Genomic DNA, 26,095 nt, shown 5'->3' with positions numbered 1-26,095 from the left:
ACAAAAAAGGTTCTGTAGTGTGCTAATTTTTGGGGACAGGGAGTAGGATGTGCATGGCATTGTTAGGTAGGAAAGTATTTGTAGAAATTGTTACTAAGTGCCAAAAAGTAAAATTGAACTAAGAAATTGGTCTAATTATCCCTGAATTGTGTGTTCACTATCTGAAATGATGTGAGGCCAATTATGCAAAATCACACCATCACTAAATATTAGAAATCCTGTACATTATAGTGTCTGGTAGGAAAAAAGGAAAATAGAAGGGAAAAAAATTTAGGTTAAAAAAAAAGTCAGTTTGTCAGCTAGATGCATCAAACTGGTGACCCTCAGCTTACAAACCAACTGTAGAGAGACAGACATCTTGACGTGAGGTCTTACTTGAAATGGTCATTCTTACTTACTTACACACCATTGACATAGAGCCAGCAAGGCTAAAAAAAAAATCAGCTGATCTTTTTTCTTTGCAAATGATCAGTACTGTCCCAGATAGGACATTTTAACTGTACAATTACACTGTCCAAATAGAAGCAAGACATGCACACTGTCCTGCTAGTATTGAAATTGGGAGCTGAGCCAATCCTGTTTGAGAATTCTGGTTGCTTCAACATTTAACAGTATTAAGAGTGCAGTGGTCTTTGTTTTGAGTTAAGAGTTTTAAATGTGTGCTCCTCAAAGTTGAGTGTATATAGTTAACTTCCTTTTATTTTCTTTGCCATATTCTTGCTACCTGTGGTTAAATTTCAAAATGATTGTGTAAAGCAAAAGGTAGAAGTACATTTATTGTCAACTTTTGATATTTTTTAGTGTACTTTTATTGTAGCTAAGTTCTTCTCACACTTAAATTTTCATGTGGATTTTTATTTCTCACAGCATGTACTGAAGCTGAGGAGGATTCGGAAGATGATCAACTGTCATGCACTCAGGAAAGTAATGAAAACTACTTTGCTGACACAGAGGATTGCTCAAGTGTTTCATCTGAAACTGATAGTGCTTTGTCTGATTCAGAAAGCTGGGATGAATCTTTACGTGGTGAGTTATTTGTATTCAACCATGCTATTTAACTTCAATTAATTTACTTTCCCTGAGCATACAATAATAATGAACATGTGACTAAGTACAAAATGAGCTGTAATTTAAACTATAAGTAAATAGGGCACAAATGTCATAATGATGTCTCATAATGAGAGGTGTAATAGATGTAGATGTGAGGAGAGGATTAAAATCTGGTGTTAAGATACACTTTGGGCTTTACTTTTGTTTTGAAATGGGTGGACTTCATAAACCTTTAGAAAGCAAAACAGGTTTTCAGTGTTAGGTGCACCTCTAACAAAACAGTTTGCTTTTCAATACATAATTTTCTGCTGAGTTTTAGTGCTCCAGTTCATTAATGGTGTCTTTTCTCCAAATTTCTGGGAGTTTTTCTCTAGGCACTATGATTAGTAAATCAAAGTCATTCATGATTGTAAATCCTGTTCTGATAACACTGTCTCTTTGTCTAATGATATATGGAGTGACTTTTAATTTATCTTCTTTATCCAGATTCTCCACTTTCATTCCCCTGGGTGAATTCTAGATCAAGCAAATCTCAAGAAGCCATTCTTGAAACAGAATCAACTCAACATTCACGCGAAGCTGTTTACAGTAAACTTAATGTGAGCCATGAAATCCAAGAACTAATGACAGAGGGATTCACTAGTGAGGATAGCATTGGTAACAATAATTATGTTGGAAGTGGTGTTTGTCACAAGTGGAACACATCTTTACCAGAGTCGAAAAAGACTGAAGAAAATTGTGAAAAAGATGACCACAATAAAATGCAGGATTCAAGTCAGGAATGGGCTTTCTTTTCCGAAGGAAGAACCTCACATATTCAGTTAGCATCACATGACAATACCCCACTGCTTTGTCTTGATGCTCTTGATCTTATTGTGGAGAATGAAGAAAGCCAGTACCAAGATAATGAACTTTTTGAGGCACCTCACGCAGAAAATGCTAAACCAAAAGATTCAGAATCAATTCTTTCTGTAACTTCAAACCAGCAATCAGCAACACATGCTGGACCAACTACTCAATCTCAGGCAGCTCAATCTCCTGTAAGCAACCCTTTATGGAATGGAGACAGCCAATTAAACATGGCCCCTCCGCAGTGTAGTGATGAGGAAATACACTCAGGTCAGGAATGGGAAGAATCAGGTAAATATTCTGATGCAAATGAGAGTACAATTATTTTTATCTCCCCTTGTTGAAAGAATCATTTGTATCCGGATAAAAATAATTATTCAGTGTTAACAAATTCCTGTGATAGGCCTTAAACTGAATTTTTCATATTTATTTCAAGAATTAGTCACACAGAAATGGCAGAGTGTTATGGATCTACAGGTTATGGCTAGGAATTATGTGTTCATATAGTCAATTTTACATTTATGCTTAATTGATTCCACTCTGGGGTTATATTGATGGAGATTCGATTTCAAATTCTGTTTTTATAAATACCGGTAGTGAGAACTGTGGCATTAAATCAAAGAAGTAAAATAATATTGAGACAAGTGGTTAATTTTTGATTAGCTCATTTTCAAACCCGGTCAATGCTGCTTCCATGTCCTCCAAATACAACCCCATCCATTCATAAGCCATCCCTTAACTTCCCAGAAAGTTGGTTCTAAGACTAAGATTATTCTAAAGCAGGACAATCTTTAGAACCTGTTCCGACTCAGTATCTGCATAGTGTCATTAACAAGGAAACTTACGTGAACCATGATATTTTGCCTGCAATTATTGAAGGGGAAGGTCTCGCCAGTTGGTTTGATCTTTGTGAGAATGAAGATGCTGGAAAGAATGAGCATTCAAAATGGGAAATGCCATCTATTGAACCAAATAAGACTGATGGAGGTGTGGAGAAAGATATCTTTGATTCAGAGGAAGATTTAAGCAGAGAACAGGGGCTCCTTTCTGAACAAAGGAACTTGCGTATTCGCCTATCATTACCAGTTGTTACCCCTGTGTGCGGTTTTGGGATTCCTCATCCATTTGTAAATCCTTTCATGATGTTTCACAAGGTGAGGTGAATGCATGTATAAACCAGCTGACGACTGTGTACACGTGATTTTTAATCAGTTATGAAGGATTTCAAACTGTGAACTTTAATCTTTGCAAGAGTTCAGTCTTCTTTCATTATTGTACTATTAGCTTCCAAGTGCAAACATATTTCCTTTCTTTTGAGATTTTTTACCTTTGGTTAATATAACTTGTATAGTCTTAAAATCCTTGGCACTAATTTATTTCAAAACATTTTAGTTGATGTTTTTCATGCAAGATGGCAATCTTGAAAACAGTGCTTGAACATGAATAGCAACAGAGTTCATCAAAATGGCAGCCACATTCACATTGCAAGTTTTAATCTTAATTGTTGAATAAAAGAAAAGTCGAACCCAAAACTTAACATCTTTCTCAATCTATTTACACACACACTACGTTGCTGATCTAAGCAGTTTTCATTGACACGCATATGACCTTAGTTTATACAGGATAAGTTCACCAATGCGTTCTCAGTAGTAGAGTGGCAGAGAGTCAGTTGACCACAATACCGCAAGGCCTGAGGTTTCATTCCTCATGGGGAACGCACAATTTTAGTTTTTGTCTGACTGCAAGCAGTCCCAACTTTTTGCCGAAGTCCGTCTCACGAGTTAAAAAAAAATCTGAACTGTGAATGAACACTTAGATTTAGCATTGCAAAAACTACTTTAAGTTCAATTTTTATTTTTCAGCTCTAATTCCTATCACGTTTAAATTTGGGAATGGAAGTATCGTTAACTCTTAAGCTAATTTTGTCGCTCAAAACTAATATGTTTGTTTTAACCCGAATCGAGTATTACTTAGATTATTTAGTTTTAGTTTTATCGGTTTATTTACCGGTATTACTACACTTTTTCATTGTTTTTCCTTTTTATATTTTGCAGGACACTCCACTCTCTGGGGCTGCAAGATATGGTCACACTGATATTGTAAGGTTGCTCATAGAGAAGGGAGCTGATGTCAACAAAAGAAGAGGGGTACGTTAGAAGGATAAATTGTAAATGTTATAAAGAGTTAAGTCAGAGTCTTAGAGTAAGAGTTTATATTTCATTTAAATTTGCAGCAGAATGTAGTCGTCTTAAAAGCAGATTCAACCATATTTCCTTAGGTTGGTCATTAAATAAGGAAAAGTCCGGTTTATTTTAATTGTTGAATAAAAGAAAAGTCGAACCCAAAACTTAACATCTTTCTCAATCTATTTACACACACACTACGTTGCTGATCTAAGCAGTTTTCATTGACACGCATATGACCTTAGTTTATACAGGATAAGTTCACCAATGCGTTCTCAGTAGTAGAGTGGCAGAGAGTCAGTTGACCACAATACCGCAAGGCCTGAGGTTTCATTCCTCATGGGGAACGCACAATTTTAGTTTTTGTCTGACTGCAAGCAGTCCCAACTTTTTGCCGAAGTCCGTCTCACGAGTTAAAAAAAAATCTGAACTGTGAATGAACACTTAGATTTAGCATTGCAAAAACTACTTTAAGTTCAATTTTTATTTTTCAGCTCTAATTCCTATCACGTTTAAATTTGGGAATGGAAGTATCGTTAACTCTTAAGCTAATTTTGTCGCTCAAAACTAATATGTTTGTTTTAACCCGAATCGAGTATTACTTAGATTATTTAGTTTTAGTGTACTTCAATTGGACAGAAAATAAAAAACTCTCGGCTTAACTGGATGGGATGGATAAAAAGAAAGGCAAACCTGGTCAGAAAATATTTGGAGACCATAGCTTTATTCAGAGAAGGGCTAAATTTGTTAAGAAGTGCACAACTTGTGAATTCCTTGACTTTTTAGATGCGTGCAACAAATTTACCACGATTAAATCGTTGTTTATTGGACTTTACTGCCAGATATATGCGTGGTAATGTGTTAAAAATTTGTGAAAGGAGAAGGATTTTGTAACAAACTCTTCTATTCAACAATATTTTCAGGAAAAGAACATCTATATTTCGAATGATATTTACCGTGGAAAATTGCTCCCAGTTCAGGTTTCATTTTCTAGCCATTATTCTTATTACTTTGAATAATCAAACTATCGTTGATTCCAAAACTAATTTTTTCGCTTGAATAGCTAGATGCATATTATTTCCAAAACGAGTATTATTTAAGTTATATAGTGTCCTTTAAATTTAAAAGCTTTAACAACGTCTCTCGATCGGACCGGAACTGAAAACTGTCTTAAAAGGTTTGAAAATCGCGGTTAAGCAGGAAGGGACCTTTGCATAGACAGAAGCCATGTCTGTGGTAAGGGGGGTCATTGTGTTGTTCCATTCTTAGTGCCCCTTCTAACCATTAAATTGAATTATTATCATATGCTTAACTGTTGTATAAGGTAATACTACTTCGGAACTTATGCTTAAAACACATTTGAAGAGTATAGTCGTCCGAAAAGCAGACTTAACCATTTACTACAGTACTTTCTCATTGTTTTTCTTTTCTATATTTTTAAGCACACTACACTCTTTGAGGCTGCAAGAAGTGGTAACACTGATATTGTAAGGCTACTCATAGAGAACGGAGCTGATGTCAACAAAGGAAGAGGGGTACGTTAGAAGGATAAATTGTGTATGTTATAAAGAGTAAAGTCAGAGTCTGAGAGTAAGAGTTAAAAATTTCAATTTAAGGGGTAAGTTAGAAGTATAAATGGGATATGTCGTGAGGAGTTTAGTCAAATATTTTATGGCTGTTTAAAAGATGTTTTTTGCTGTTGAATAGAACGTTGCAGGAAGTTGCGAGCTCTTTCTACTTTTTCATTGTTTTTCCTTTTTATATTGTGAAGTACACTCCACTCTTTGAGGCTGCAAGAAATGGTCACACTGATATTGTAAGGTTGCTCTTAGAGAACGGAGCTGATGTCAACAAAGGAGGAGGGGTACGTTAGAAGGATAAATTGTAAATGTTATAAAGAGTTAAGTCAGAGTCTTAGAGTAAGAGTTTATATTTCATTTAAATTTGCAGCAGAATGTAGTCGTCTTAAAAGCAGATTCAACCATATTTCCTTAGGTTGGTCATTAAATAAGGAAAAGTCCGGTTTATTTACCGGTATTACTACACTTTTTCATTGTTTTTCCTTTTTATATTTTGCAGGACACTCCACTCTCTGGGGCTGCAAGATATGGTCACACTGATATTGTAAGGTTGCTCATAGAGAAGGGAGCTGATGTCAACAAGGTAGGATGGGTACGTTAGAAGGATAAATTGTATATGTTATAAAGAGTTAAGTCAGAGTCTAATTAAAGAATAAAAAATGCGGTTTATATATTACTATACTTTTTCACTGTTTTTCCTTTTCTATATTTTGAAGGAAACTCCACTCTCATGGGCTGCAAGAAATGGTCAGACTAATATTGTAAGGTTGCTCATAGAGAACGGAGCTGATGTCAACAAAGGAAGAGGGGTACGTTAGAAGGATAAATTGTATATGTTATAAAGAGTAAAGTCAGAGTCTGAGAGTAAGAGTTTAAATTTCACTTTAAGGGGTAAGTTAGAAGTATAAATGGGATATGTCGTGAGGAGTTTAGTCAAATATTTTATGGCTGTTTAAAAGATGTTTTTTGCTGTTGAATAGAACGTTGCAGGAAGTTGCGAGCTCTTTCTACCTTTTCATTTTTTTTCCTTTTTATATTTTGAAGGACACTCCACTCTTTAAGGCTGCAAGATATGGTCACACTGCTATTGTAAGGTTGCTCTTAGAGTTAATTCAGAGTTTGAGAGTAAGAGTTTAAATTTCATTTAAATTTTGTAGCAGAATGTAGTCGTCTCATAAGCAGATTCAACCATATATCCTTAGGGTGGTCATTAAGGAATAAAAAATGCGGTTTATATATTACTATTCTTTTTCATTGTTTTTCTTTTCTATGTTTTGAAGGACACTCCACTCTCATGGGCTGCAAGAAATGGTCAGACTACTATTTTATGGTTGCTCATAGAGAACGGAGATAATGTCAACAAAGGATTGGTACGTTAGAAGGATAAATTGTAAATGTTATAAAGAGTTAAGTCAGAGTCTGAGAGTAAGAGTTTATATTTCATTTAAATTTGCAGCAGAATGTAGTCGTCTTAAAAGCAGATTCAACCATATATCCTTAGGTTGGTCATTAAATAAGGAAAAGTGCGGTTTATTTACCGGTATTATATTTTAATATTTTATGGCTGTTTAAAAGATGTTTTTTGCTGTTGAATAGAACGTTGCAGGAAGTTGCGAGCTCTTTCTGTTTCTTTCTCTTCTTCCTTTCGACGCGTTATAGTGCTACCCTAGTCATTAGATGATATGCTTGCGAGCTACTTCGAAACTTGGATAGAAAGCTATGGAAACCTGGCCAGAATAATATTTCGAGACGGGAAATGGCCTTTTTTCTTCAGAATTTCTTTATGAATGTCTTCCGAGTGGTGCGTAACAGATTCACCATATCTGAAGGACACTCCACTCTCTGGGGCTGTAAGAAACGGTCCCACTGATATTGCAAGGTTGCTCTTAGAGAACGGAGCTGATGTCAACGAGGGAAGAGGGGGCTACGTTAGAAGGATAAATTGTATATGTTATAAAGAGTTAAGTCAGAGTCTTAGAGTAAGAGTTTATATTTCATTTAAATTTGTAGCAGAATGTAGTCGTCTTAAAAGCAGATTCAACCATATATCCTTAGGTTGGTCATTAAATAAGGAAAAGTGCGGTTTATTTACCGGTATTACTACACTTTTTCATTGTTTTTCCTTTTTATATTTTGCAGGACACTCCACTCTCTGAGGCTGCAAGATATGGTCACACTGATATTGTAAGGTTGCTCATAGAGAAGGGAGCTGATGTCAACAAGGTAGGATGGGTACGTTAGAAGGATAAATTGTATATGTTATAAAGAGTTAAGTCAGAGTCTGAGAGTAAGAGTTTATATTTCAATTTAAGGGGTAAGTTAGAAGTATAAATGGGATATGTCGGGAAGAGTTTAGTCAAATATTTTATGGCTGTTTAAAAGATGTTTTTTGCTGTTGAATAGAACGTTGCAGGAAGTTGCGAGCTCTTTCTACCTTTTCATTTTTTTTCCTTTTTATATTTTGAAGGACACTCCACTCTTTAAGGCTGCAAGATATGGTCACACTGCTATTGTAAGGTTGCTCTTAGAGAACGGAGCTGATATCTTCGACGGAAGAGGGGTACGTTAGAAGGATAAATTGTATATGTTATAAAGAGTTAATTCAGAGTTTGAGAGTAAGAGTTTAAATTTCATTTAATTTTTGTAGCAGAATGTAGTTGTCTCATAAGCAGATTCAACCATATATCCTTAGGGTGGTCATTAAGGAATAAAAATGCGGTTTATATATTACTATTCTTTTTCATTGTTTTTCTTTTCTATGTTTTGAAGAACACTAAACTCTCATGGGCTGCAAGAAATGGTCAGACTAATATTGTAAGGTTGCTCATAGAGAACGGAGCTGATGTCAACAAAGGAAGAGGGGTACGTTAGAAGGATAAATTGTATATGTTATAAAGAGTAAAGTCAGAGTCTGAGAGTAAGAGTTTAAATTTCACTTTAAGGGGTAAGTTAGAAGTATAAATGGGATATGTCGTGAGGAGTTTAGTCAAATATTTTATGGCTGTTTAAAAGATGTTTTTTGCTGTTGAATAGAACGTTGCAGGAAGTTGCGAGCTCTTTCTACTTTTTCATTGTTTTTCCTTTTTATATTTTGAAGTACACTCCACTCTTTGAGGCTGCAAGAAATGGTCACACTGATATTGTAAGGTTGCTCTTAGAGAACGGAGCTGATGTCAACAAAGGAGGAGAGGTACGTTAGAAGGATAAATTGTATATGTTATAAAGAGTAAAGTCAGAGTCTGAGAGTAAGAGTTTATATTTCATTTAAATTTGTAGCAGAATGTAGTCGTCTTAAAAGCAGATTCAACCATATATCCTTAGGTTGGTCATTAAATAAGGAAAAGTGCGGTTTAAAGGGATAAATTGTATATGTTATAAAGAGTTAAGTCAGAGTCTTAGAGTAAGAGTTTATATTTCATTTAAATTTGTAGCAGAATGTAGTCGTCTTAAAAGCAGATTCAACCATATATCCTTAGGTTGGTCATTAAATAAGGAAAAGTGCGGTTTAAAGGGATAAATTGTATATGTTATAAAGAGTTAAGTCAGAGTCTGAGAGTAAGAGTTTATATTTCAATTTAAGGGGTAAGTTAGAAGTATAAATGGGATATGTCGTGAGGAGTTTAGTCAAATATTTTATGGCTGTTTAAAAGATGTTTTTTGCTGTTGAATAGAACGTTGCAGGAAGTTGCGAGCTCTTTCTACTTTTTCATTTTTTTTCCTTTTTATATTTTGAAGGACACTCCACTCCTTAAGGCTGCAAGAAATGGTCACACTGATATTGTAAGGTTGCTCTTAGAGAACGGAGCTGATATCAACAAAGGATTGGTACGTTAGAAGGATAAATTGTATATGTTATAAAGAGTTAAGTCAGAGTCTTAGAGTAAGAGTTTATATTTCATTTAAATTTGCAGCAGAATGTAGTCGTCTTAAAAGCAGATTCAACCATATTTCCTTAGGTTGGTCATTAAATAAGGAAAATTGCGGTTTATTTATTACTATACTTTTTCATTGTTTTTCCTTTTTATATTTTGAAGTACGCTCCACTCTCTTGGGCTTTAACAAATGGTTACAGTATTATTGAAAGGTTGTTCATAGAGATCAAAGCTGATGTCAACAAAGGAAGAGGGGTACGTTAGAAGGATAAATTGTATATGTTATAAAGAGTAAAGTCAGAGTCTGAGAGTAAGAGTTTAAATTTCACTTTAAGGGGTAAGTTAGAAGTATAAATGGGATATGTCGTGAGGAGTTTAGTCAAATATCTTATGGCTGTTTAAAAGATGTTTTTTGCTGTTGAATAGAACGTTGCAGGAGGTTGCGAGCTCTTTCTGTTTCTTTCTCGTCTTCCTTTCGACGTGTTATAGTGCTACCCTAGTCATTAGATGATATGCTTGCGAGCTACTACGAAACTTGGATAGAAAGCTATGGAAACCTGGCCAGAATAATATTTCGAGACGGGAAATGGCCTTATTTCTTCAGAATTTCTTTATGAATGTCTTCCGAGTGGTGCGTAACAGATTCACCATATCTGAAGGACACTCCACTCTCTGGGGCTGTAAGAAACGGTCCCACTGATATTGTAAGGTTGCTCTTAGAGAACGGAGCTGATGTCAACGAGGGAAGAGGGGGCTACGTTAGAATGATAAATTGTATATGTTATAAAGAGTTAAGTCAGAGTCTTAGAGTAAGAGTTTATATTTCATTTAAATTTGCAGCAGAATGTAGTCGTCTTAAAAGCAGATTCAACCATATATCCTTAGGTTGGTCATTAAATAAGGAAAAGTCCGGTTTATTTACCGGTATTACTACACTTTTTCATTGTTTTTCCTTTTTATATTTTGCAGGACACTCCACTCTCTGGGGCTGCAAGAAATGGTCACACTGATATTGTAAGGTTGCTCATAGAGAAGGGAGCTGATGTCAACAAGGTAGGATGGGTACGTTAGAAGGATAAATTGTATATGTTATAAAGAGTTAAGTCAGAGTCTGAGAGTAAGAGTTTATATTTCAATTTAAGGGGTAAGTTAGAAGTATAAATGGGATATGTCGTGAGGAGTTTAGTCAAATATTTTATGGCTGTTTAAAAGATGTTTTTTGCTGTTGAATAGAACGTTGCAGGAAGTTGCGAGCTCTTTCTATCTTTTCATTTTTTTTCCTTTTTGTATTTTGAAGGACACTTCACTCCTTAAGGCTGCAAGATATGGTCACATTGATATTGTAAGGTTGCTCTTAGAGAACGGAGCTGATGTCAACAAAGGAAGAGGGGTACGTTAGAAGGATAAATTGTATATGTTATAAAGAGTAAAGTCAGAGTCTGAGAGTAAGAGTTTAAATTTCACTTTAAGGGGTAAGTTAGAAGTATAAATGGGATATGTCGTGAGGAGTTTAGTCAAATATTTTATGGCTGTTTAAAAGATGTTTTTTGCTGTTGAATAGAACGTTGCAGGAAGTTGCGAGCTCTTTCTGTTTCTTTCTCGTCTTCCTTTCGACGTGTTATAGTGCTACCCTAGTCATTAGATGATATGCTTGCGAGCTACTACGAAACTTGGATAGAAAGCTATGGAAACCTGGCCAGAATAATATTTCGAGACGGGAAATGGCCTTATTTCTTCAGAATTTCTTTATGAATGTCTTCCGAGTGGTGCGTAACAGATTCACCATATCTGAAGGACACTCCACTCTCTGGGGCTGTAAGAAACGGTCCCACTGATATTGTAAGGTTGCTCTTAGAGAACGGAGCTGATGTCAACGAGGGAGGATGGGTACGTTAGAAGGATAAATTGTGTATGTTATAAAGAGTTAATTCAGTGTTTGAGAGTAAGAGTTTAAATTTCATTTAAATTTTGTATCAGAATATAGTCGTCTTAAAAGCAAATTCAACCATATATCCTTTGGGTGGTCATTAAAGAAGAGAAAATGAGGTTTATACATTACTATTCTTTTTCATTGTTTTTCTTTTCTATGTTTTGAAGAACTTTCCACTCTGTGCGGCTGCAAGAAATGGTCACACTGATATTGTAAGGTTGCTCATAGAGAGCGGAGCTGATGTCAAAAAAGGAGGAGGGGTACGTTAGAAGGATAAATTGTACATGTTATAAAGAGTAAAGTCAGAGTAAAGTTGCAGGAAGTTGCGAGCTCTTTCTGTTTCTTTCTCGTCTTCCTTTCGACGTGTTATAGTGCTACCCTAGTCATTAGATGATATGCTTGCGAGCTACTACGAAACTTGGATAGAAAGCTATGGAAACCTGGCCAGAAAAAATATTTCGAGACGGGAAATGGCCTAATTTCTTCAGAATTTCTTTATGAATGTCTTCCGAGTGGTGCGTAACAGATTCACCATATTTGAATCGCTGTTTACTCGACTTTACGTCCAGAAAATTTAGTGGCGCTGTATTGAAATTTTTAAAAGGAGGAGGGTCTTTTAGCAAATACCTCTATTTAACAATACTTTAAGGGAATGAGCACTCGTATTTATCATTGCAAAAACTACTTAAGCTAAGTTGTAATTTTGCAGCTGTAGTTCGTATTACGTTTAAAATTTGGGAATCGAGTAGTCTACGTTAAGTGTCATTTTGCAGCTATAATTCGTATCATGTTTAAAATTCGGGAATCGACCCATCGTTAACTCTAAAGCTAATTTTGTCGCTGAAAAAGTAAGAAGTCCGTTTTGTTCCGAATCGAGTATTACCTAGTTTATTTAGTTTTCATTTAAATATTTTAACCGTCAAATAGTGTACTCCAATCGGACCGGAAATGGAAAACTGCTGATAGTTCGATTCCCAAATTTTAAGAATACTTTTAGTAAGGGAACACTTGTATTTAAAATGATATTTACTGTTGAAAAGCTGCTCCAGGTTCACTTTTTATTTCCAGCTATACTTTGAATAAGGTTTTCGAATCGAGTATAATTTAATTTCTTTAGTTTTCATTTAAATTTGGTACATCCAAAAAGTGTATCTCGATTGAACCGAAACTGAAGAACCATCTTTAAAGGTTTATTACTCGCGGCTCGACTAAGCTGGACAGAAGTCGTGTCAACGGTGAGGGGGTTCATCGTGTTGCTTCATTTTTGGTGCCCCTTCTAACCATTGTTATAAATTCATATGATTTTTGGTGAACTGTTGTACAAGGTAATACTCCTTCCGACCTTATGCTAAAAAAACCAGCAGAGGGTAATCATCTCTAACGCAGATTAGACCATATATCGTTACGTTAATCATTTTAGAAGAGAAAGGGCTTAATTCCTTTAAAAGCTTAAAAGATATGAATGTCATGCGTTTATGAGACGCACAGATTCACCAGAAAGTCAAATATTTCATACAGAAAACATTTCGGGAATAAAGCTTTGTTTACGGGAAAGCTAAATTTTTTTTAGAGGCGCAAAAATTATGAATGTCTAGCGTTTTCTAGACGCGCGTTAGAGATTCACCACACTTGAATCGTTGTTTGTTAAATTTACGACCAGAAAACTACGTAGCGATGTTTTTAAAAGATTTCCTATAGGTGAAGGATTGTTGAACAAAATATTCTACATAACACTAATTGTATGACATGAACACTTATATTTTGTAATAATATTTACCGTTGCTAAAACCCATCCAAGTTTAGTTTTCATTTTCCAGCCGTAATTCGTATCAGGTTTGTCGCTCGGAGAGTTAGATGTCATCATATTCCGAATCGAGTATTACTTAGTTTATATAGTTTTCATTAAAATTCAAAGTCCTTGAAGTGTATCTCAATCGGACCGGAACCGAAAAATCATCTTTTAAGGTTTGAAAGTTGCGGCCAAATTGGGCGGGAACTTATGCAACTACGTACGTCCTGTTATTGACACACGGCCGTTCTATTTGACAAATAGATTCCTTGTGTTTACTCAGTGACACGTGCGGCTGTGCCTCATATACCACTTTTTAGTTTTAAATATATTTTGGAGTCTTCTGTGATATCTCCAAGCAGAAGCACGGGAACACGAAATCGGTTTTTTTTCTATGTATATTTATTAAAAAGCATTAATGTTGTTGACAGTGACGTCATTTGTGAGTCTGTCCTCAAATAGATCATTTGTAAGAATCAATCCAGATGCGTAAATATAATGAGCTGAATTATACCCAGATTTCGACTGGTTCTTATCTCAGATCTATTGGAGGACCAACGCATAGATGACGTGGCCAATAACGGCGTTTCGCGTCTCTATGATATGAAACAAATAGATTCCAAGTTGCCGTGGGTCAGTAATAGATCACAGAAGCCTTCCAAAGATGAAGTTTATTCATTTCTCTTACGATGAAGTAATTTTGGATGTGGATCGCGTTGTTTTATCTGCGTACTGCGAGTCTTCAGGTGAAAAGGTCGACTGACTGAGTACGCTATGCCTGGTTTACAACTGTTTTGTTCTCACCACATTTTACTTCATCTTTTTATCTATTACTGAACAGACCAACAGCATCTTGGTTTATATTTGCCGGTTAAATTTGATTTAGTTATCATGTATAAAGAATACTCCATGTAAAGTCTGTTCGTACGGTATTTACTCACGGTTTGATAGTATCGGAAATCGAACTAGCGAGCGAAGCGAACGAGTGAGATTTCTGATACAAACTGTGGAGTGCGTAAATACCGTATGGACAGACTTTCCATGATGTATTTTGTTGATTCCAAAAGGAGATTTTACCATAGAAGTTTACTTTTCTTTATTAAATAAGGGAAATTATTGTTTTTTTAGAGGGCACGGTAACGAATCTTGCAATCTGATTGGTTCTTTACCCGGTCAGTATTTTCCTATCTCTGCCCACGGGCCACGGTAACGCTTTCGTCAGTCGCCGAGTACATCCCAACTTTCGTTGTCATTTTTCATAAATATACCTCGTTTTCCGGCTGGGCAGTATTTTTAAGCAAACACGTCGGTCACTACCTCAAGCCGATAAATAACTTATGAATCCTCCCTTTTCTCTCTATCAAATCACTTTGGTTGACAGAAAAATATTGGTTTCAGAATGAATTTGTATAAACAATAGTGTCGTTACGTTGGTTGACAAGCGGCCTAAAAACCGTCTGCAATTAATTTTAATCGTTTCCAAAAATGACCCAGAAAGTTGAAACGTGAGGTATTTGGTTACAGTTAAACTGAACGATGGAACTTTCATTCATTTAATATCTAAATTTTCTCGAGCAATTTGTTCATAGTAAAAAAAAAAAGCGAGTGAAGTTTTAATTTAAGTTCTACAACAAATATACGCTCCTGGTGAGTCTTTCCAATTCCGTTCAATTTGGACATTTGTACCTTAAATTGCACAACAGAAATTGAAGGAATTGAGAAAAGGCTGCATTAAATTCCCTTGTGTCTCGTTGGAGTGTGCCGTTCGAATTTAGTTTTTGTGAAGGAAAGATCAGAGTTGAACACGCCATTACAGCAAACAAACGAGCAAACTCTCACAACTTCAAATTAAAAAATTGAATTTACTCACAATTACTTTCCTCGCCGTTTACTTAATGAACAGAGGTAAATCTTCGTACATGAATGAATGGTCGATGAGAGTAAATAATACTTTCCGTTAGATCATTAACTGATTTTTAAAAAAACATTGTCGTGACAGTCCTTGCCAAACTAGTTCTGTTGGTTTTCAAATGTTCCTACGATTTTTTTTTTCTTGCGCGCTCTCTAACTGACAGGTGTCAGATTGTGACAGATACTTGTAAAAATAATGTTTCAAAGTTTGTTTGGAAGCCTTTTAAATCACCTTTATCGTTACGGAAATGAAAATGTTTCACTGAGGCATCTCTCTTAAATTTGCATCACCTCTATTTTAACTACCATTTACTCACTCAAAAATTGTTCAGTTTATGGAAGATCTTGCCGTATTTACGGCCATAAGTCATTCGGGTTCTTTCGGAAAGAATTTCGTCAAGTTTAAAAACAATAAATATGTTATTTACCGGCTAAGGGTCGGTCCGTATGGTGAAAAACTGTGACCTCGGCCTTGAAAATGCTGCCCTCGGCCTACGGCCTCGGGCAGCATTTTCAAGACCTCGGTCACAGTTTTTTACCATACGGACCTCCCAGCCGGCAAATAACATATATTTATTGTTTTTTTAGAGGGCACGGTAACGAATCTTGCAATCTGATTGGTTCTTTACCCGGTCAGTATTTTCCTATCTCTGCCCACGGGCCACGGTAACGCTTTCGTGAGTCGCCGAGTACATCCCAACTTTCGTTGTCATTTTTCATAAATACACCTCGTTTTCCGGCTGGGCAGTATTTTTAAGCAAACATGTCGGTCACTACCTCAAGCCGATAAATAACTTATGAATCCTCTCTTTTCTCTCTATCAAATTACTTTGGTTGACAGAAAAATATTGGTTTCAGAATGAATTTGTATAAACAATAGTGTCATTACGTTGGTTGACAAGCGGCCTAAAAACCGTCTGCAATTAATTTTAATCGTTCACAAAAAGTACCCAGAAAGTTGAAACGTGAGGTATTTGGTTACAGTTAAACTGAACGATGGAACTTTCATTCATTTAATATCTGAATTTTCTCGAGCAATTTGTTCATAGTGAAAGAGCGAGCGAAGTTTTAATTTAAGTTCTACAACAAATATACGCTCCTGGTGAGTCTTTCCAATTCCGTTCAATTTGGACATTTATACCTTAAATTGCACAACAGAAATTGAAGGAATTTTTTGAGAAAAGGCCGCATTATATTCCCTTGTGTCTCGTTGGAGTGTGCCGTTCGAATTTAGTTTTTGTGAAGGAAAGATCAGAGTTGAACACGCCATTACAGCAAACAAACGAGCAAACTCTCACAACTTCAAAATAAAAAAATTGAATTTACTCACAATTACTTTCCTCGCCGTTTACTTAATGAACAGAGGTAAATCTTCGTACATGAATGAATGGTCGATGAGAGTAAATAATACTTTCCGTTAGATCATTAACTGATTTTTAAGAAAACATTGTCGTGACAGTCATTGCCAAACTAGTTCTGTTGGTTTTCAAATGTTCCTACGATTTTTTTTTTCTTGCGCGCTCTCTAATTGACAGGTGTCAGATTGTGACAGATACTTGTAAAAATAATGTTTCAAAGTTTTTTTGGAAGCCTTTTAAATCACCTTTATCGTTACGGAAATGAAAATGTTTCGCTGAGGCATCTCTCTTAAATTTGCATCACCTCTATTTTAACTACCATTTACCCACTCAAAAATTGTTCAGTTTATGGAAGATGTTGCCGTATTTACGTCCATAAATCATTCGGGTTCTTTCGGAAAGAATTTCGTCAAGTTTAAAAACAATAAATATGTTATTTACCGGCTAAGGGTCGGTCCGTATGGTGAAAAACTGTGACCTCGGTCTTGAAAATGCTGCCCTCGGCCTACGGCCTCGGGCAGTATTTTCAAGACCTCGGTCACAGTTTTTCACCATACGGACCTCCCAGCCGGCAAATAACATATATGTAAGCTTTACATATTTCTTTCTCATTTTGTTATTTGTTTCTTAGTTTTATAGCTTGAATCCACTCCAACAAGCTTTGGAAATTGGTCACAGTGATATTGTTAAGTTGCTTGTGGATAATGGAGCTGATTTCAAGGTAGCAACCTTGGTACGTAATAAGCTCAACTGTAATTTTTATGTAGAATTTAGTCATAGTGTAAAGTTAAGTCATAGTTCTGTAGCATGTCTTCTTAATTCAGTCATGTACTCCTGAAGTTGTAATTGTCATGACGTGTTAAGACTGTTGCTACTACTTTGCTTGAGGATTAAAGTGTTTTGTTTTGTTTTTTTTTTTATTGAAGGTGCCCTTTTTGCCTTGTAGCATAAATTCTGCACACAAAATACTCCTGGTGACCTCTTACTACGAAGAACTGCCGAGTGCAGTTTTGCCCATGGGGAGATTTGACCGCATTCAATTGCTTCTCTTAAAGGAAAATACTAAGGACCTACATCTACATGTATTTCCTAATTGTGCTCTCTCTCTTTAAGATAAATAATAGTTCAGTTGCTGTTCAGATGAATTCAATGTTGAATTCACGAAGATGTCATTCTCATATGTTCAGATTGTCATTTTTAGTTTGCCTCAAAAGAGATATGTAAAAGCCTCATTAAGAAGGTCATTGTGTTATACCATCCACGGATCTAATTATGATTGTTTTGCCATGTATAAAACTCGTTGCAGATTTTATTATCTTTACTGTGAATACTATTTCACTTCTGCTAAGCATATGTTAATTGGATGCTACTCACTAAGTGTCTTGAATTCTGGATAATGTTGCTTAGACAGCAGCCGTGTCATGAGGGTCACAGCATTGTTTCATATGCAGCGCTTCTACCCACGCAGTAGTATTTATACACGCAGTGTACTAGTTGTTGGACTGTTGTATGAGGCGAAAGTCCTCTCTTGTCTTCGTGAGTGGAGTTTTGTCAAGGTTTCAGTTGCTCAACTGAGTGGAGTTTCATTAACTGGTTTCGATTCGATTAACTGAAGAGAAGCCTTGGCTGAGGGTTCTCGCTTGTTTTGTTTCGTAAGGAGTACCTTTTTCCACTCAGCAGCGTAAATGCAGACTAGCGGGTGCCTTTTTTTAAAATACAGCTCCTAGAGATGTTTGGCTACAAACCTTATAGAATAGAGTTGGCTGAAGCCGGGGCAGATTTCATATAGATTGTAGCCGTTAAAGGAAAATGGTCGACCTTCAATTATCTCTGTCTCGTTCTGTTGTAATTTTGAGAATCACTACTTTCTAGCTGAAGTAGTAAGCGCTCAAATCCTCTCCCTCTCTCTTCAGAAACTGCCATTTTAATGCTACACTAATTTAGCTTCTTGAGTGAGACTTTTCAGTGAATTCATGAATGCTTTTTAATTATTTTTCTAGTTTGACACTATGATGATGAAGCTGTTTGAAGAGAGCCTGCGTAGAAAGTTCGAAGCTGATGCCAGGGTATGTGTGGTTGCTCTTTAGAAGAAGTTTAATTTTGTTATAGATATTACTCGTTGGTTAATTGACCATATTTACTCTCACTATCTAGCATAAAAAGGTAGATCAAATGGTATATTTCAAGAAACCAACTTCATGTTACTTGCATTTTGTGAACACTACTGTACTAGTATGAACTTATTCAGCTGAACTTCCCTGATCTTCTTTGTTATATCTCAGATGTGATCATAAGAATGTTTCCTCGCTTGCAGTCTCTTAGCTGAATTTAAAACGTTTTATGAATTTAAAAGCATTCGTTCTTGTGAAGCATGTCAATTGGTGCATTCCTGCCCGTGCTGTGTTCCAAAAGATTTAATTTAACAAGCTGAAAAAAGGTGATAGCCCCAGTTTGCATTTGTGTATTTTATTTTTTTCATTAAGCATCTCAGCGGTCCGGAATCCTAAATCCTCGAATCTGATATGCTAATTCCGCGCCTTCCAGCGGTCCTTATTTTCCCATTCGGACCCAGGTGCATTTTGCACCTTGCAATCAATTTACGAGAGAGGCTTAAAGATGTAGATATGGTAACAAGTGACTCAGTTATGGATTCAGACGACGAAGGTTATCAAGGATAGCGAATTCTATCATTCCGAAAAGAAAAACCCACTTCAAAACAAAGAAAACTATCATGAAACACAAACTACCAAAGAAATGTTCAACATATTTCGGGTTCTTTTTGCAAGCATTTTGTTAAGTTTCAGAAAAAAAAAATTGTTATTCACCAGCCTAGATCGGTCTGTATTTGGAAAAAACTGTGCCCTCTGTCTTGTGTACCGCCCTCGGGGACGGTTTTTACCAATACGGACCCTACGATTGATGAATAACATTTATTTGTTTATCAGGTGTGTGTTAAACATTTGTTGTCAGTGTTTATTCGCTATTCTGAGCTTGGTCATAGTATTGAGAGGCTAAAGCAACAACTTAAACTCTAATGATAATAAAGTGTAGCTTTCAGTGCATTGACTGATTGTTGTATTATTTGACGTAATTTCAGGATACTAAACTATCACTTGAAAGAGTATTAGATGTACAGGTATGTTTGGAAGTTATAAAGGTATATTTCTGAAAACATTTTCATTAATAATTTCAAAAATCAGTCGTAGGAGCGGAGTGATGTGTCAACCCTCACCCTGACTTTATCTACAGTTACACTTCTTGTAGGATGTGTAATGATTGAATGATAAATATATTGATGACGTGTTATAAATACTTGCTGTGCAACAAAACAATCAGTGATGTACCTGCAGCCCAACTTTGACTGAGAGACGGTATCACAAGTTAAGTTAATGTCTGGCAGCTTGTACTCGACTGAAAAAAGAAGACGAAGAAGAACAAAACAGAAAAACACTTTGAACTAGAAAACATTCAACAAAAACGTATTGTAAGGGTGACAAGTAATTGATTATAGAAGGGTCCATAAATTTTGAGCTCGGTAGTGAAAGAGGGAGAGTATTTTTTTCGTCGTTAACGCGGAACATAGAAAAATAAACGAGAAATTCAGAAGTTCGATTCCTCATGGGAACTTTATTTTTTCTACGCACGTGACAAAACGATAAACATCTCTCTCCTATAAAGGTTGATTCTGAAGTTTCCTACATTTTGTCATTTGCATTTTTCACCTTTCCTATCGCTTATCCTTTTTACATTACCCTACTTCAACCTCTTTTCCTTTCAGCAAAGGCTACTGAGTCTTATCAGTACAACAATGGCTAAAAAACGAAAACGTACCTTTACACTTCTTGTTTACATTGTGTACCTTTTTTGTCTCCTCTAGCTGAGAGGGAAGAAGATAGCAAGTTTGCCTAAAAGGCTAGGAAAGAAGTTGACAACACAAACAGAGATGACTAGTCCGAGAGACATCGTTGAAGAAGGCAAATGTGGAAAAGACTCGATGACAGATGTCGAGCTTGGCTTAAACTGTTTACATCTCAGCCCGAGATGTGTTCAGTTTAAGCCTTTCATTATGGAAGAATCGCCTGGTGATTCTTCCATAATGCATCATGATTTTAAAACTATAAACAAACGTATGGACAGAGTGACATTAACAGATGTAGGCAATGCTAAACAAGATCATTGCGTTGTTGTTGAAAAAGCAAAAACTCACCCTAATGGTGATACTATCATAATTTATGGAAGGAAGATCAATGAAGAAGGATCCAGCTTGGGTGAAGTTTTTCATCTGGCGACTAAAGATCTCAAAGATGCCTGGGAGGATGAAGAAATGGTAGCTGAAAATGTTGAAATTGGTTCAGTTGTCAAATACGTTCAAGTAGGAGATGATTTCCTCTTTCAAGGGAACACGAAACGTCCGCGATGGGTGAGCAGGCGTTTTTTGCATTATATTTCACTTCGATGTGGAATTTCCTAGCTGTCTAAAAACTTTTAATCCCAAGATAGAGTTTGTGAAACGTTCGAAATCTTCACACCGTGAAGTACTTACAATTTCATTGAGCAGAATTGATCATAAAGGCAATTTTTTAAAAAAACCGCGTCGTTTTTTGGATCACGGGATTTGAACAATCCTGAACATTACACATTACAATATCTTTGGAGTACCTTTTGTGGTTTGTTTGCTAAGATGTTGTTGTTTTTGTTGATGTTGTCGTTATAATCTTATCTGGATTCTTAAAAAGGTTTATCATAACACTTCAAGGGTGGCTAGGTATTTACTAAATAGTGCTTATGGTTGCAGGATAAGGATAGGATTTTCCTGGGCCTCAGCTGCACTGATGGCGCTCACAGAGGCATTGGGAATGCTTTTCCTAACTCCAAACGTATAGAGAAAGACCGTTATGAAGGCTGTACACCTAAGGAGACATCATACTTCATTAGCCTGAAATGTGGTGTGGTTGAAAATGACAGAATTTCAGTCATCACTAAGCTTGGAGAACTCTTTAATCTCAAGCTGAATTGCAGAGAAGATGTTATCCTACCTTTATCTCCTTCTACACTGGAACTGAGTCTTGTGGAAGATAACAAAGATGTTGTGGATGGCGCTGTTGTGGAGATTGAAGAACCACTTCTGATTTCAGGAGTTGACAGTTTAAGTAAGCCGTCCTACCCAGTTCTAGGCGAGGGCCTCAACCTGCGTAAGTACATCGAACTTCTATATTGTGTGATGTTAAAACTAAATAATCACCCTACCTTCTACACCCTTCTGCAGAAGAATGTTTAAACCATAACGAAAATAGTTTTTAAACTTTCCTCCATGCACTTTCGTCACTATTGGTCTCCCCGAGTTTCGTTTTTCGATTTGAATTGTTCCTTTAAAAACTGGAAGATGATTATGATCAGGTCGTTAATTCTAATGGTGTGTGTCTCCTACGGAGGTTAACCTCCCTGAAGAGCGGAAGGCTTTGCAACCACCCACCCGCCAGCGTTTTGTTGCCTGTCAGAAAACCTGAGCTGCATCATTGAAACAGTTTATTTTCTGTCCTCGATAAAATGGGAAGATTTTGTCAGAGGTAACCTAGGGAAGGGAGGCAGGTTAATCTCAGATACCCAAGATCACAATTAAAAAACGGTAGACAAAGAAATAAGAGAAAATTTGTAAGCCCTAGCCATAAAAATAAAACCATAAGCCTTGACTATAAGGCTTATGGGACCCTTATGAGGAAATGTTGGCTGTCACGGGGGTATGGAAACAAAAGTTTTGATTCGTTTGTATTGTGTGATGTGTCTTCTTTAAATACAAAAACATTTGGATGGATAAGCAGGTAATCCAGGCGTTATAGCAGTATTCCTTGTTATTTCTTGGCAAGAAACCTGCTACTAGTTTCTAGAGTTTTCAGACCAGCTTACGCCTGTAATGATATTGTAGATGCTCAACTTTTTTTTATTTCTTTGTACTCAGGAGACGAGCCTAAAGAAAAATCAGTCGAAGCGGAGAATCCTGAAGCTGATCCTGAGGAAAAAGACAATGAAAATGGAAACACTTTTTGAGTCCCGGTAAATATCAAGTTTAATTATTTGACCGGATACATGGAATAAAGAAAAATCGGTACTGACGCCAAAAGGCGATATTTTTTAATGTGGATTGCTAAACATTAGACTTATCGTCTGAGAACACAATTTTAAGATTATTGAAATAACTGTTGCTGTATTTTTAGTAGTAGTATGTAGATATGTGAAATAAAAATATTACATTTCAGTCATTGCTAAAGTTCCTAGATTGAGTACAACATACAGGAACCAACCTTCGTTGGCTTACATGTCTATTGTTTGCATTTAGTCCTTTAGGTACGTTTTTGTTTTACTTCAATGCTTTGGTTGAATATCAAAACTTGCCCGCCTAACGAAACACATGTTAAAGTGAAGCCATTCTCACCTTACTCACATGTTTGTGAGTTGAGGTTTTATTGGCTCTATGGGATATTCATCTTTGTTCTGGTTTTACAGAACTTGGTGAAAAAGGACTCTAACACACCATAGTTAGTTGATTACACCCAACTGTTGAGAATTTGTAAATAGATTTGTAAAGAGTATCCATCATAAAGCATTAGCAGCTCCTTAACTTATATTTTTACGCTTGTGCTTACCGTCAAGTGCATGATGCATAGAGCAGAAACAAAGCTTTACTAGGTCAAGTGTCTGGTTTGAATTTTCAAAGGGAATTTGCTCGTTTGCCAGTTCTTAATGTGTAAATTTACGTCCTTTGGTTGAATGTTCCAAGGAGGGCATTTTTCCTAAGTTCATTACTAGATTCGATATTTAAATAACCTGGATGATACGTGAATAGCTTGCAAGATTCATTTGGCCTGAAGTAAGTGAAAACTTGTTTGCAATTTCGAAAACAAAGCGAAATGGAAATGGTAAGCTGTTAACTTAAGATTTCGCAAAAATTTGTATGTTTTAATACTGAGTCAGTTTTATGAATAGCAAGTTTTAGAAAATACATGATACTATGCTTAATTAAAGAATTAGGTTTAGGTAAATATGCAAAAAAAGGTGAAATAGCATGTCAGAAATAAGTAATAATGTAAATAGAATGTATACTATCAGAAGCTTGTAAATTTTTATGGATCTTCATGTTCATGGATCAGTTAAGTACTTTGTGGATTCAAATAGGTATTCATATTAAGCCTAGTCTCAGTAGATTTACTTGTTTGTGATAATAAAAGACATCGAAGTAAGTAATGGGCTTGAACAGAATTGCTAATCAATTGTTTGAAGGAATTACTTTTGGACTTAAGATAACTTTTGTTAGTTACGAATGGCAACAAAAAAAGCAAAAGTCAAAGTAGTTCACGCAGAAGGATTAACTCAAGGGGTGAAAAGGTGAAGGGGTGAACGCAGGGAATCGATGAACACTCGTGCGAAACTTTACAGTGTTTGAATGTTTACGTTTACGAATGTATAAAGTTGGTTGAAATCGAGTTGGTGAACGAGAACGGGTGTTTAAACTGAAATCTCAGAAATAACATGATCAAACGTGACTTTCTGTTTAAAAAACACTATCTTGATTCCTCTTTTTCCAACTTCAAGAATTCTTCCTTGAAAACGAACCCATCTGACTGCAATAAAGCAAGTTGGGATTTTTTTCCAAGATGTATTAGAAACAAAAACGTAAACAGTGATGCAAATAATAAGGAACCCAGCAACCACGTTGCATGTCATTCCACTGCTTGTCACTCACCGTTCAATTATTTCACGTGCGTCAACGACAGCGTGTCGCATGACTAAAGTGCTCTAATTTCCTCGTTGCAATTAAATGGGTTTCCTCTCTATGCCCTGGGTTACGTTTTTATTGTGTTTACGCTGTGTAACCCGAACGGTTAATGTCAAGTCAAAAAGTAAAGCAACTTTCAGATTTGTCAGGATATGATTGTGTGTAGTTTGGTGAGATGGAAGCAGCCTGCAGTGCAATGGATATGGAATTCATTCTCAATTTGTCACTTGGATTGGTTAAAACGTAACGGTAAGTTAACGCTGATATTTTTCCATCTTTACCACTGACTTAAAGCATAACTCGCACGTTTTCATTCCTTCTTAGCGGATGGAACAAATTCGAACATGTAAAATTTCTGAATGAGAGTTATTCATAACTTACAAGTTGAATAAGTTTATCATGCAATATGCTACCTCGCTTATTTCAATATTTCATGTGTAGAGTTCGTCGCATGACACTTTGCTTAGCCTTTAAAAACAAAATGATGATACAATTGAAGGCGTATTTTAGATGCTGAATCTGCGCGACAATAAAGTTTGAGGGCCTCCTGTTTGTCAACTTTGTTTTTCTTAAATTTTAATTACTCCGAATAAAACACGAAAATACCTCGTGTTTTTCTTGTAGTTAATAAAAGAACAATTTTATAAGGTTTCTATTCACGTTTCAGTACTTGCTAAGCTTTGTCGTTCAAGCTTACTCACTTACTCCAGGAAAAAACAAACCCCATTTGAATTTATGATTCCTTGCCCTGAAAAAACCGTACGTGATATTACAATCTCATCCTTATCTACTAGATACAAAAGAAAAGTTCATTTGAGTTAACTTTTTTTGTAGTCGAATGGGATCAATATCAGTATCTGGACTGGACTGTTAAACGTCACGCATCTAAAAATGGTCATCGACAATTTTTTGTGCGGGGTTGTGTAGGAAAAAAATCGATGATCGGTGAACAAAACAGTTGTGATAAAGTGAAAACTCGCATATTACTCGTTTTCTTTTGTTAAACGAGTCGGTTATTTTGCTTTTATGGCTGATTTCTTAGTAAAGCAGAAAGCATACCGTAGGGGATTGTTAAAATTGTCTGGATGATTCTACTTTTGAAAATTCATGCACCAACTCAGGAGTTGATCAAAAGTTATTACAGTTTTGAAGCAAAACAAACTAATAATTGAGACTGGCAGACACAAAGGTCACTTTTCGTCATGTAAATGCCCTGGGGCACTTACTCATCAGGCGGGAAAGTAAAGCGGATAGAGAAGCGTAGCGCGCAGCCGATTGGTAAAACAGGTTTTTTTTTTACAGTACAAAATAAGCAACTGTCCAAATAACCGTACAGTATCGCAGGATGTTTATAGTCTATTCGCGCGTTATTCGTAGTCTACTTTACACGGTTGGATAATAATAAGGTGCAGTTTTTTGTTGTGGGAAGTAGTTTTAACTTTCAAGTCTGTTTTAAAAAATGAAAGATTTTCAGAATTTCTCTCGTGTAGTTTTGTTTATTATGATGTAAAACTAGTTACGTAACAAATGAATTCTTGGTGTGAAAGCCGTTCTTAAATATTTTCTGGATCGAAAGAGTCCTCTCAAAACAGAAACATTTGGCCGGGAATGAAATTTAACTTTTCGCACCGGTTTTGTTTTATTCCGATTGAAACTAAAGAATTAGCTGGACAGCATGACTGGGATGCTTATGAATTCCAAGATAGAACGCCAAACACTGACGACTGGGTATCTCGGGGGGAGGGGAGGAGGTTTGTTACGTTTGCTTTGTCGGGGAGTGTCAAATTCAGGCGGATGTCGCT

General features: G+C 36.2%; 1 protein-coding gene across 16 annotated transcripts in view; it reads left to right on the top strand.

Moving 5' to 3' along the window:
- Positions 1-23,755, top strand: part of LOC131798462 (uncharacterized) — a 48,968-nt gene extending 25,213 nt beyond the window's left edge. For 11 of the 16 annotated variants that reach the window (XM_066172327.1, XM_066172322.1, XM_066172325.1 and 8 more), the window contains 25 exons: positions 868-1,026; positions 1,537-2,190; positions 2,779-3,053; positions 3,954-4,046; positions 5,525-5,617; positions 5,854-5,946; positions 6,162-6,254; positions 6,379-6,471; positions 6,707-6,787; positions 6,943-7,032; positions 7,802-7,894; positions 8,130-8,222; positions 8,432-8,524; positions 8,760-8,852; positions 9,398-9,487; positions 9,697-9,789; positions 10,504-10,596; positions 10,832-10,924; positions 11,632-11,724; positions 17,154-17,255; positions 18,523-18,588; positions 19,620-19,658; positions 20,400-20,942; positions 21,318-21,714; positions 22,479-23,755. In XM_066172327.1, the coding sequence (XP_066028424.1) occupies positions 868-1,026; positions 1,537-2,190; positions 2,779-3,053; positions 3,954-4,046; positions 5,525-5,617; positions 5,854-5,946; positions 6,162-6,254; positions 6,379-6,471; positions 6,707-6,787; positions 6,943-7,032; positions 7,802-7,894; positions 8,130-8,222; positions 8,432-8,524; positions 8,760-8,852; positions 9,398-9,487; positions 9,697-9,789; positions 10,504-10,596; positions 10,832-10,924; positions 11,632-11,724; positions 17,154-17,255; positions 18,523-18,588; positions 19,620-19,658; positions 20,400-20,942; positions 21,318-21,714; positions 22,479-22,567 (3,794 nt within the window). In that variant the 3' untranslated portion in view covers positions 22,568-23,755. The remainder of the gene's footprint in view (positions 1-867; positions 1,027-1,536; positions 2,191-2,778; positions 3,054-3,953; positions 4,047-5,524; positions 5,618-5,853; positions 5,947-6,161; positions 6,255-6,378; positions 6,472-6,706; positions 6,788-6,942; positions 7,033-7,801; positions 7,895-8,129; positions 8,223-8,431; positions 8,525-8,759; positions 8,853-9,397; positions 9,488-9,696; positions 9,790-10,503; positions 10,597-10,831; positions 10,925-11,631; positions 11,725-17,153; positions 17,256-18,522; positions 18,589-19,619; positions 19,659-20,399; positions 20,943-21,317; positions 21,715-22,478) is intronic. The other 5 variants (XM_066172331.1, XM_066172334.1, XM_066172335.1 and 2 more) reach the window with 5 other exon arrangements.
- The last annotated feature ends 2,340 nt before the right edge of the window (positions 23,756-26,095 follow it).

This window comes from Pocillopora verrucosa, chromosome 9 (assembly GCF_036669915.1).
Source record: "Pocillopora verrucosa isolate sample1 chromosome 9, ASM3666991v2, whole genome shotgun sequence".
Taxonomy (NCBI): domain Eukaryota; kingdom Metazoa; phylum Cnidaria; class Anthozoa; order Scleractinia; family Pocilloporidae; genus Pocillopora; species Pocillopora verrucosa.
Note: the sequence above shows the minus strand (reverse complement) of the source record. Positions and strands in the feature narration are given on the sequence as shown.